General features: G+C 39.5%; 1 protein-coding gene across 2 annotated transcripts in view; it reads left to right on the top strand.

Annotated features, from left to right (window-relative positions):
* The window catches only part of GEM (GTP binding protein overexpressed in skeletal muscle), a 19,878-nt gene extending 8,312 nt beyond the window's left edge, over nucleotides 1–11,566 (top strand). For both annotated transcript variants that reach the window (XM_018560199.1, XM_018560200.1), the window contains 4 exons: nucleotides 889–1,229; nucleotides 8,084–8,160; nucleotides 10,394–10,598; nucleotides 10,930–11,566. In XM_018560199.1, coding sequence (XP_018415701.1) covers nucleotides 889–1,229; nucleotides 8,084–8,160; nucleotides 10,394–10,598; nucleotides 10,930–11,207 — 901 coding nt within the window. In that variant the 3' untranslated portion in view covers nucleotides 11,208–11,566. The remainder of the gene's footprint in view (nucleotides 1–888; nucleotides 1,230–8,083; nucleotides 8,161–10,393; nucleotides 10,599–10,929) is intronic.
* The last annotated feature ends 1,507 nt before the right edge of the window (nucleotides 11,567–13,073 follow it).

Raw genomic sequence — 13,073 nt, 5'->3', positions numbered from 1 at the left:
ATGTATGCTATCAAAGTCTGACAAAGTCTGGGTATAAGTGCAGGCTGTGTCCCATAGACAGAGTCCAACCTTAGTGAAATATTGAAGGGAAGCAGTTGAACGATGTTCAGATCCTAGCAATAATAGCAGCTATGGGTGGTGATGGCAGATTTAAGCAGTAACAGCAGATCCAAGTGGATATACCCTCAGATATGCTGATAAACTAGCTGATGACACATGAATCACAGTTACTAGATGGGAAAAGCATTATTCAAGAGACTCAAATAATGCAAAATTGATGTTTAATTTTAATATGCATGAAACTAAAAAAATATTATTACATATACAATTTAATATAATATATAATTCAGCGTTATGTGCACCAAATGTCTTTGCAAATTCACCTATTACTCTGTAAAGATAGTGGTAACATCTTCACTGAACAAAGCCAATGCAGAGGGCAGAGCTGTGGGAGGGGCCCAGCAGGCCCCACCCATTACAGGCTGCCTGCAGAGAACTACAGGATGGGGCAGAGACAAGACCAGTCACCCTGCACAAGGAGAGAAAGCAGCAGTGACTGGTCTTTATTACAGGAAACTCCTACACAAAGGCAACATTTAACACTGGATAACTGCACAAATCTGGAGGAAATGCACAAAGCTCACCAACATTCAGCTTTAATTCAGTTAAAAGAAGCCTGACCCCTCCACCATATCTCTCTCTCTTTTTTCTCTCCTATAGTATCTATCTATCTATCTATCTATCTATCTATCTATCTATCTATCTATCTATCTATCTATCTTTATTTATACTCCATAGATGTCCTCCTGAATAAAAATGTTATCCCGTCCTGAACAAATTTTAATGTATTCGTGTTGTTAGCTCATTCTTTGTCTCTTCTATCCATAGGGAAGTCACAATGACCCTCAATGTGACTATGCGGCGCAGTAGCAGCACAGCGGTGCAGAGCCAGCAGCGTTGGAGTATCCCCGCTGATGGGAAGAATATTCATGTACAAAAGAACCCCAACGTGCACCTCAATCGCAACCACACCATTCATCACTCAGTGAGGCCGGAGGAATACTACAGGTGCAGCTGGTCCTCAGACTCTTCAGATTCCGTCATCTCCTCAGAATCTGGGAATACCTACTACCGTGTGGTTGTTATCGGAGAGCATGGCGTCGGCAAGTCTACACTGGCCAGTATATTTGCAGGAGTGCCCGATTCTCTGGACAGTGACATGCTAGGGGGTAAGTTAGCCAGATCAGACTGAATAAAGTTATGCTTGTTCAAATGCTGTGTAGCGCTCACCCCCGAAGGAGCCGCTGAATATTGAAATAGGTTCTCCTACCTGTTGGTTCCAGCTACCGGTCCCCTTTGATCAGCAACAGGACACCGACACTCACGGACAGAACGGCTCGAGTCTTAGGGTCTTTTTAGGGTATTTATTTGCAACATCAATTGGAGAGAGAGGGTTTAGGGTCTGTAGGATGCCATTGGAATCTTCTGAGGACAGCTTTCTCCCCTAGCAACCGGTAAGGCCGAAATCACTGCGATCTGGTCCCAAGGACCAATAGTGGTAGTAGTAGTAGTAATACTGTGAACCGAATACCTGGAATGGGTGAGGGCTCTCCCTTGTGGGACCCAGACAGACGCTCGCACCAGCTCTTCTGCGGTACCCCTCAACAAACGGACTCCTCCTCTGACCCAGCTTCCATCAGGTATTTTCCTCTTTAGGATCTGGAACTTCTGTGCCCTCAGCATCTGCAACTGCCAAGGAGCACTCCAGTTAAATGAGAGTATCTTCTTAGAACAAGGCACCCAACACCTGCCACGTGTATGGGCCCAGTGAAGTATCAGTGTATCCTTAGGCCTCCAGGCCCCTCAGCACCTGCCATGTGCTGAGGCCCAGGCCATTTGCTCTGCATCACACACAGTCCTCCTAGGGCAAGGCCCCTAGGGGGAAGAGAGCTCTCCACAATGTCCCCAGACCTTTTATTACCTGCCCTCAACCATGCCTCTGAGTCATCCTACTCAGGGATTGGCTAGGGCCAGGTGCATAGTCATAACCTGAGGGTGGATCCTCCCTCACTGTATGCCAAGGCTCCCTTTTCCTCAGCAACAGGAGGAGCAATCGATCCAGCAGACTCAGGGACACCTATAGAATGCAGAGCTCTGTATAATCAGTATCTAGACTGGTTACAGTCCAGGTATCTCTAAATTGAATAGCGACATTTTAGAGGGCGCTACAGCTGTTTACAAGGGATTTATTTAAATAGGATAAAAAGAAAATAGATAGGCATTGTCTGTGGCAGATGCAGCACATGTGTATGCAACAGAGCCTGATTGGCTTAGACTCGAGTTGGCCATACACCTTACAATTATCTGTAGATTTTCTCTGGTCAAATGGAAAAAGTGCAACAGATTCCTCCATCCACGCTAAACTGCGTGGATAGAGGAATCTCCCACTGGGCCAAGCTTCAGTATCTTGCTAGTCAGCCCCGCTGGCTCTTAAAACACCTGAACAATGCCTGTATCCAATCAGACTGTTCAGGTATTTTGGGAGCCAGCGGGGCAGACTAACAAGATACTGAAGCTTGGCCCAGGTGGAGATTACTCCATCCACACAGTTAAGTGTAGATGGAGGAATCTGTTCCACCTTTTCCATCTGACCACAGAAAATCTGCAGATAATTGTAAGGTGTATGGCCAGCTTCAGAGTATTGACTCACCTGCTCCCATTCTCAGCATTAAATGGTATATTTTTTCTAAATAGCTGGTGCGCAAGTTTTAATTGTGCTCTAAAAACGGAAAGCTGGAGCATGTGTGACAATTCCACTTTATCCCAATACCTCTTTTACTGAACTACCGGTATTTTATTTTCAGATTTATTCATCATATTCTGCTGCACTGGTTGGCAAGAGTGGTGTGCATTACCGAATCATAGCTCAACTTATAATACAAATTTATAGTTTCTAGCCAACTTTCTTTTTAGGAACAGTTCCAAGTTTTTAAAGATTTTTCCATTCTGCAATATTTTTTTTTAAAGTGGATCATCTGTGTAATGTTAGATCAACACTTCAGTATATAGCCCCCATTTTCTGGCCTTTTTAACATTTGTTGAAGAGTCAGTTTGCAGTATGTATTTATATTACGTTTTATTTTGATAAACTGACCACAGCACTCTGGTTTTCATGGTGAACACATCAGGAAAGTGGAAAATTCCCTCCATTTGTCTTCTGATTAGTATGGTCTGAGTCACTAATATCCCCATCAATCAGCTGTTTCTGGTATCTGTCAGCACAGTTCTACGGTTGCTCGTGTGCTCTGCCTTTTTTACCCCAACCCAGCTACACACTCACAATACCAATGATTTTTGATGGGTTTCTAATGCCAGTACTGTAGAAAAAAAGATTTAGCAGCTTCAAGCAGCTCTGCTTTTTAAGTCCATACAAAATGATATTTCAGATATTCAGTTTTAAAACGGCCTGATTTATGCAAACAGTATTTAATTCTATTGCAATGATTGCGCTTTGGGAAACCCTTGCAATTCAGTAATTTGCATTGCTCAGCCAACCAAGCTAATTGGGTGACCAGATCTGCTCATGTGCGGATCTATGACAAAAATAAAGAATGTGATTATGTGCAATTTATTTCCAATCACAATTTTTCATTCTTTTATTTTAGACTGAAAAAAATAGTAGCTATTTGTATATTGTATATTTGTGTGCATTGTATCAAATATCATTTTAGGATTTCATCTTATCATGTATCACTGTTTGGATCAGACAGCAACTGAACATGAAATTGTCCACACACATGCATGTCTAATTTTGAAATACAGAGCTCTGTTCTCCAGAAATATGGACACTATTTCCCGAATTAACGATTTTGAATATATCAGGGATTAGTAGTATACATGAAATAAATCAGGTTTTTCCGGGGTATGCTTTAACATCGTTTTCCACAGCATTGCATAGAATTACTAACAGAATGCAGCCATATATATGTCGGTTTATATTGTTTGTGATTTTTTTTTATATATTTTTGATATACTTGTCATACATTTTAATATTTCGATAATAAATATATTTTTATATATAAAAAATATATATTTTTTCATACTTTAAAGGAATGGTGGGATCCCCTTTTGGGGAAAACTGTATTTCTTGTTAATAGATGAAAACAGGGGACCCCCCATCGCCATATTCTATGTGGTTTACACCTGAACAAACCTTCCTTTCCCCTTGTATATCTCGAACATGAAATTTAACAACTTTAATTTTTCCTTAAAATTGTGTAGAAATGTATTTTAGATATAAAAAAACACTCAGTAACCAAGATGTGGTTAACTTAAAAACTTCAGCAGTTAATATAAGCTTGGTAAATATATGAAAAGGAGCCTAGAGCTCCTTCTAGCAGGAAACCCTAAATCTGAACTATTCATATATAATATTTGATATTTTCCTGACTAGAAATGAAAAAAAAGTTTTACGTTTTAATTTTGTTTTAAGTCAGGCAAGAAAAGCGTTATACATTCCCTTTACCCTAGATACAGCTACACTGTGCATTAACATTTGTTTGGCTTGTTAACTGCGCTGTGAGCGAGTATTTTCCATTACAGAACAAATCTGGAGTTTATCACAGTCCACAGTAGGAGACTTTGCAAATCTTCATCATGATGTTTTATTCCATGTGCTGGATTAATTTCTAGAAGATGTGGAAAATGTTCTTTAAAACTCACAGGAGCTTTGCAGCTGGGGTGTTGTGGAAAAAAGAGCATTCCTCTAGAGAGAGAGTCTGGTAGGGACAGGGGTATTTATAAGGCTGATAGGGCACATGAAAAAGTTTATAGAAGGCTATAAGATTGGGTTTAGAGGTGACTATTCGATTTTGGGGATATTTGATAATATAATACCAAGTGACAGCAAGTCATAAAACATAAGCTGTTACATTTACTGTAGTCAGAGTAGTGATCGGTTCCTGTGAGTTATATCACATCACTGGTTTTTGCATTGCATTGTCATATAAGGTCATACAAAAATTCTCCAACTAGTCAGAATTAAAAATCCTAGTAGAATGTTCAGAATCTCAGGTTACAAACCTTTTCTTTTGTTGTATACATGTAGAAGCCACACTGCTTCATCAAGGTATAATCCATCCACCTAATATTGAGTAAGTTCCCCACCAAAACCGCCCTGACCCATTGAGGCATTGGGGTTGATTTACTAACCTTATAAACTCACCACGAACATGTATACACCTCTGTAGTGTGTTCCCTCCCAGCATGAACTATGGGTGGAATCTAAACACCTTTGTAGTGTGTACACACCCAGCAGGTATGTTGTGCAAAGCCCTGCATGAATTGCAAGGTGATGTTGTGTAAATTAGCTCTATGTTGTGTTGCTTGCGTTGATGAATGCAGGAATGTAAATGCATGAGCTAACCATTTTTGTCTAAACTGTGAAGCAGCATTATATATGCATCATGTGCATGATTTTTCCATGTATGGCATTAGTGGGAATATGCTTTTAGAGACTCTTTGGTTGATAAATATGTTTTGCTGTGTAAAAATCACACGCACCTAGGGCGTGCGTGTGTTTAGGTTAGTAAATCACCCCCATTGACTCCACTAGACCTCCGAATGTATGCTGTGATACTTGGCACCAAGCCATTTGAGATACAGGAACTATTCTAGTAGATTGGACAACATGGGCCTGCCTTGGCTCCCTATGTGCAGTTATGAGCCTTGGCCACATATGACCCTGTTGCTGGTTCACCAGTTTTACTTCCTTGGACCACTTTTAGTTGGTCCTGACCACTGCAGACTGGGAACATCCAACAAGAGCTGCAGTTTTGGAGTTGCTCTGACCCAGTTATCCAGCCATAACAATTTGGACCTTGTCAAAGTCGCTAAAATCCTTACACTTGCCTATTTTTTCTGATCCCAACACATCAACTTCAGGGAAGAAATTTTCACTTGCTGCCTAATATTTCCCACCACTTCCAGGTGATATTGTAACAAGATAATCAATGTTATTCACTTCACCTGTCAGTGGTTATAATATTATGGCTGATTAGTGTATATAGCAATGGATATAATAAGAGCAGGGTAATTAGAGGCCGCCATCTCCTCCTTAAAGGTAAAACAACATGCCAGAAGCCCAACGGTACTCAAGGCAGCTGAATACCCCAGTTTGAGTCGGTACCACATCCAACATCGCAATGACAGTCACTCAGATCATTATCAAATCATAAACTCCAATATATGCCAGTTGCTGGAATTCCTGCATGCCTTTCTAATTGCACAGTGTTGGTGTATAAGGTTCTAATAGCTTTCATTACAGTGCCTTAGTGGTTAGCACTCCTACTTTACAGCACTAAGGTCCTTGGTTAAAATCCCAACCAGGTCTCCCCCCTGCCTTGAGTTTGCATGTTCTGCCTGTGCTTGTAATGGTTTCCTCTCATGTGTTCTAGTTGGTAATGGTATGATAATTGGCTCCTGTTGTAAATTGTTGGGTCTATATAAATACTTGAAAAAAATTAATGGATGTAACAAAATAACTCTGTTCTCACTGAGATTGCCTTGGCTGCTCATTCATACCCCAACTAAGGCACTTGTCAAACAGATGCATAGGGCTTGTGCCACAAACAGTCCGCCATTGTCAAGTGCTTTTGTCAGGGTAGTCAGAGCTCTCCCAGGCCTTGTGGTGAAAGAACGGAGATCCTATTCTTAAAGCTGGCCATAGTCAAATATACATGCACATAGAATTTATTTCACATTATTACCTATACCAGTTTTTCCCCTAAACCGAAGTACACCTGTCACACGTTTGTTCCTGTTTGATACAATATAGGAACAAGGTAAAATCAACAGTGATCAGGGAAGCTTTTCAAATCGACCTGATCATTTTGTTCCCCGAGAGCGCCTACGGGGGTGTCATGTGTTGCCCCAACGACATTGGATCCCTGCCCAATTTGATCAAAAAAAGGGCCAGCTGGTGGGACTGTTATCTAAGAGTCTTGTTTTGGTGACAACCTAACATTTTGGATTTTCCCTTACTTTCAGTCTTAGTGACAACTAGGGATGCATCGATACTAGTATCGGTATCGCTACCGATACCGAGTCTTTGGGCAAGTAATCGTACTCGCCGGATACCCGAACTTCTGGTATCAGGAAGCCGGGCAGCAAGTCATTACACACTGCCCGGCTTCCTGATTGGCCAGAAAGCCAGCTCCATGCTTCCTCATCACCTGGTGACAGGGAAGCATGGAAATGGCTAATCGGGAAGCCGGGTGGCGAGTCTTTACACGCCGCTCGGCTTCCCGACTAACCAGGAAGGCAGGTAATGAGTCATTACTCGCTGCCTTGCTTCCTTAATGGGATATCAGGTATCTGTATTCGGTATCCAGTATCTGTATTCATACTCGATACCGAAAAACCAGTATTGGTGCATCCCTAGTGACAACTATGACCACCAGGACAAATGGAGGAGTGAATCTCCCCAACTAGGACACAGACAGCAATAAAAACCTGATAGAGGTTCCAACTGATCATACCTCTATCCAAATAATAATAAATAAAAAAAAGGTTGTCCTTTAGATGCACTTTAGGTAAATGTATCAGACATAAACAGCAAGGAAACAGCATTCACTGTGATTCCGTCACTTAGGGGATTAGGGATGTGATTTAGTAAATTTTTTTTCATTGGCATTTTTTACTAAATAAGGCCATATATGTCCCTTATTATGTGATATATTGCTGTGATGACAACTGCAGATGACAAATTTGCACTCCACAAGCACATCAATCAATTGTGTTCATCTGGCGTGACTATATAAGCAAAATGTAATGAGCAGTAGTAAAAATGTACTATATACTGTATATATAATAAATGCACACATGAAGCTTACAATTACTTATGTTAAACTTGACAAGTGTGAAAAATAAATTGTCCTTCCTATTAAAAGTGACATATATTTGATTTACATTGCAAAATAAATATAACTTTTGAATTCCAGAACACAATGGCCATATTCAGTATTTAAAAGGATCCGAGCTGCTAACATGCAATGATTTATTTCTTTCTTTTCTTTTTTTTAAGAGAACACATATGAGAGGACCCTGATAGTGGATGGAGAGAGCGCCACACTTATACTTCTTGACATGTGGGAAAATAAGGTATTGTTCTCACAGATAATATCTTCATTTATTGCATGATTTTTGCAGAAATACTTTTTAAACACCGAAGCGCACAAAAATATTTGTGGTTTGCAACTTACCATTGTTCATAGTAATCAATTAGATTTCAAGTTGAGATGTGATGAATACAGCCCTAGACAATTATTTTTGAATGGGTTACTGTACTTGGCATTTTGGCTTTTCTTTAATAAGACCAAAGGTTTTTTAGAAGAAGGATTACTATAAAAAATAAAATGTATTAGAGGAAACCAATCATAGGAGATCCTAGTCAGCATATTATGTCATATTACTGGTTAGCTTCAATGTTATGAGTCAGTGGCCTAGAACAAGTATGCCGATATAGACACCTGACTTCTCTGACCTGCAAACTTGTTTTAGGTGACACAGAAAATAATGAAGAAAAGGGGATCAGCATAACAGCCAGGCAACTCACATCTTTGGTCAGCAAGCCCTGTAGGTACCTCATCACAGGTTTTCTTTGATATCTGCATAGCAAAAGCAGCTACTATGGGCAGATACTGTATTTGCTGGCGTATAAGACTACTTTTTATACTTAAAAACATCCCTCGAAAATCGTCTTATACGCGTGGTATACAATGTATACCTTTAGTTTGTTTGGGCCGAGCTGGCCCAAAATGAATATCCCTAATCTGTCAGCCCGCTGGATGTGCGGTAATACTGTATGTAAGGTAGCTTCGGCTACATACAGTATACCGCGCTGAGCCAATCACAGCGAGCAGTATGTACACAACCTCTGCCAATCCAAGCAGGCTTTGTATTCATTAATAGAATACATCGCTCGCCGTGATTGGCTCAGCGCGGTATACTGTATGTAGCCGAAGCTACCTTACATACAGTATTACCGCACATCCATCCATGATGTTTTTAAATGGTGTTGCCTCGGAAGTGGGGTAGTCTTATATGACGAGTATAGCCCAAAACCTATGTTTTAAGTGGAAAATTAGGGGGTCGTCTTATACACCCAGTCGCCTTTTATGCCGGCAAATACGGTAGTAAAAATATTGGCATTTATTAACCAAGAGTAAAGCTGGCCATACACTGGTAATTTTTGGTATAAACATTCATACGAAAACTAGATTTTAACATTCAAGTTTGGAATGAAAGCAGTTTCCAGAATGAAGACCACATTCACGTTTTGTTCATTCATTCGAGAAAACATTTCCACCCTACTCCTTCAATTTTTTTACATCATTAAGGTAGAAAATAATTATCAATTTGACCCCATGAACTAATAGAAAATCTTACCAATTTTCCGAATGTTTTTTTTAAAAACCAGATTCTACTGGTGTTTAGCCGCCTTTAGAGAACTGCTTGTTGTCAGAATGTAGGACCATTTTAATAGGGAAATGTACTGGGAGAAATAAGGGATGCCACTATTGCTGACCTCCTAAAAATGGTGTGTGCCTGGCTGTCTCAGACTTCAGTACTCACTAAGTCACTGACCAGAACAAGCATGCAGAGCAGGACATTGCAGTAAAGTCAGAACTTGTGATCTGCATACTTATATTTGGTCAACGGTTCAGAAAGCATTGAAGCCATTGGGTTGTTTTACAAAAGGCAATTAGGCTGTTCACTTTACAAGGGAAATTTTGCTTAGCTTAGTGAATGTGCTGAAAATTTACTTTGCAAAGGATATCTAATCACATGCAAGGGAAAATTATTTTTGCTTGTACAAGATTGAATGCTGAAAGTCATCATTCACTAAGCTAATGGAAAATTTCCTTGCAAAGTGAAGAATCTATTTGCCTTTGGTAAATCAAAGCCATGGGATCAGAATAACAGCCTATCAAGTAATGTTTCCTGAAGGAGAGGTTAGCATTGGTAGGTGCTACATTCTAAAGTTTCAATTAACTGGGGCTATCAAGATAAATATGTCTGGCTATATTACATAATATCAGGTTATAGGCATTAGGATTTCCTTTCTTTTTCTTTAGTATGTTTGTCCCAGTTTACAGGTTCAATGGCAGCCTCTGTATTGTAATGGCAGCCTCTGTATTTCCCATAGTGAGTTTCCTTTATGCCCCTCCATGTCTCCAAGTTTCCAGAAAGCATGTCTATATCAAGGAAGTAGCAATGAAGTTTGTCTTACAGTCCATTGTAAAAACAGACTGAAGAAACAGTTCTCTTTTTAGTGAAACACAAGGTAAGAAAAGGGAAAAATACTTCATGGTTGTATTTTTTTTGTTTACAGAGTCAGGATAACTGGATCTACAATCACTGTATGCAAGTGGGAGATGCTTATTTAATAGTATATTCCATCACGGACAGAGCAAGCTTTGAGAAGGCCTCCGAGTTACGTATACAGCTACGTCGGGCACGGCAGACAGAAGATATTCCTATTATACTGGTTGGGAACAAAAGTGACTTGGTTCGATGTAGAGAAGTTTCCATATCAGGTACATAGCCAACACTGGCCTTTATAAACAAGCACCCTCACATTATTCATTTTAAGTAATCATTTGTTATTGGTTGCATCTTCTTGAACTAACTTTTAAAAGGCACATTATGGGGTATTTATAAAATGTTTGCAGAGCCGTTTGCTTCACAACATCTGACTTTTAGATTCACACCACATTATGGCCAGATGGAGCCAAGGAGCATAGGAATATTTTCATATTTCTTGTTCCTCTTATTAAAGCTTCTGGGCCTTATGGATGACTTTGAACATTATAATTGTCTCACATTTTCATATTATATTAATACTTAGATTTGAATTTCTGTTCACAGAGGGAAGAGCTTGTGCCGTAGTATTTGACTGCAAATTCATTGAGACTTCAGCAGCTGTTCAGCACAACGTGAAGGAACTGTTTGAGGGAATTGTGAGGCAGGTGCGTCTGAGGAGGGACAGCAAAGAGAAAAACGAAAAAAGGCTTGCCTACCAGCAGAGGAGGGAGAGCATTCCAAAGAAAGCTAGAAGGTTCTGGGGAAAAATTGTGGCCAAGAAAAACAAAAACATGGCTTTTAAGCTGAAGTCCAAGTCTTGCCATGACCTCTCTGTACTATGAATTCTGTGGACTAGCCAATAATTACAAAATATGTTCTCTTGATGGACGTCATTTGGCTATTTTGGGGACAATAAGCAATCTATATTAGATTGAATAACGACACATATTACTTGTGTTTTCCACAGCCATGATGAAAATGTTTCAGTTTATTAGGGAAACTTGAATATTTTTGACTGTTATTATTTATATGCCAAAAACAAAACTGGCCCTGCTTGCCTGGTTTGTATTGCTAGCTTGCTCCACACATTATTTTTGAAGATAATCTTGTTAATTTTTAAAGCTTTCATGCAGTCATTTACCTTAATGAAAAGCATTACTTCTTACTCGAGCTTAGAGTAATATTCCAATGTTTTAAATATTTTAAAGGGATTTTCCACTTTGAAGACTAGGTCCATCCAATATTGAAATTGCAAGGTGTAGGGCTCCTTGGTGAATCCAGTGACAACACTTTGCTGCTGGTGTTCCTGGCTCTGCTCTACCTCACTGAGCAGTCACACGACTTCTGTTAGAGAAAGACCCCATTTTTATTAAATTTTTTTAATGTTATGTTAAAATTCTTTATTTATAAAGAGAAACCAGTACATAAATAGTCTATTTTTAACCTAGGTGTGTCTTGGAATTCAACAGCTGTGAAAATGTTGAGTTGTTTAACTTGCTTCAATCCAACATTAGACTTCAGTTTGGGGCAAATTGACTCTGTGAATAGACTAGTTTTACTGCCTTTGTTCCCTGTCTTCCAGTAACTCCTTTGGATCCCTCACCCATAAGCAACAAACACAATCTTTTCTGCTTTGCAGAGATATCTACAGAATGGATCCAATTTTAGCATTAAGTCAAAATTTCTTTTAGAATATTTTGGTTTTCCTCTCAATTTGTATGCAGTGGAACCTCTTTGTCATCAACAAATCAAGCTAAAGCCAGCAATAAAGTGTGACTATTAAGATTGTAGGGAACATGGTATGGCAGAAGCATCAGTAATATACTATATACTATTAATTATCATCATACATGTAGAAGATTACCGCTTAATCCTTTAGGTATAGCTAAAGGTGCGCAAGAAAAAAAATCACATCACTGTCATATATTTAACATTATCCTGAAATATAGGTCTTATTTTAAACATTTAAATTGTAATTTCATCACGATAAAATACAATATTTTACTGATTCCATTAACCAGTTTTCTGAAGAGTTAAGCCTTGGAAAGATGAAGGTGATGTTGCTGAAAATGGTGAGATTAAGGGCTTGTGTTGAGGCCGTTGGACTTCTGTCAATGGCATCAGTTTGATATCAGTTTGAAATGCTTCTTAGATCATTTAGAATTCACTTACTTGAGCATTTGACCTGCAGTTGACCACTTTCTGACCTGCTGGTTTTGCATACCCATAGACTTGTATGATAATGCAGAAGCCATTTAACATAAAGCCTGTTGACACAACCCTAAGGCAGGAGACAAGATTTAAAATGTCCTGCTGTCATTGGATTCTATGCAGGGTAGCGTTCTACTCAACTTATTCAGTAGTGCAAAAAGCTAGGCTAAAGTGCGCAGTGCGATGATATGAGAGATACAGTTTGACTGGTTGCTGGCTTACTGGGCTTTGCCATAAATAGGCCTGGAAATGTAGGATTTCCTTGTGAGCTTGTGCCAGGTGATTGCATCAAAAACCTTTTGTTTCTCATTTATATTACTGTTAGAGAGAGCAGAAATTTGCTTTCAGAGTGAACCTGTCATGACTTGCACAACAATAAAGTGCCTGCCAAATCTAATAGCAAACGCACCTTCACACTTCTAAAAGCTTCCAGGCAGTCCCAAAAAACCCAAAGTGCTCTATTATGCAAATAACTATCTTAGCTGGGATGTTGGCAT

Source organism: Nanorana parkeri, unplaced genomic scaffold (genome assembly GCF_000935625.1).
Source record: "Nanorana parkeri isolate BGI_ZX_2015 unplaced genomic scaffold, ASM93562v1 scaffold439, whole genome shotgun sequence".
Taxonomy (NCBI): domain Eukaryota; kingdom Metazoa; phylum Chordata; class Amphibia; order Anura; family Dicroglossidae; genus Nanorana; species Nanorana parkeri.
This window is presented reverse-complemented; position numbering and strand designations above follow the sequence as displayed.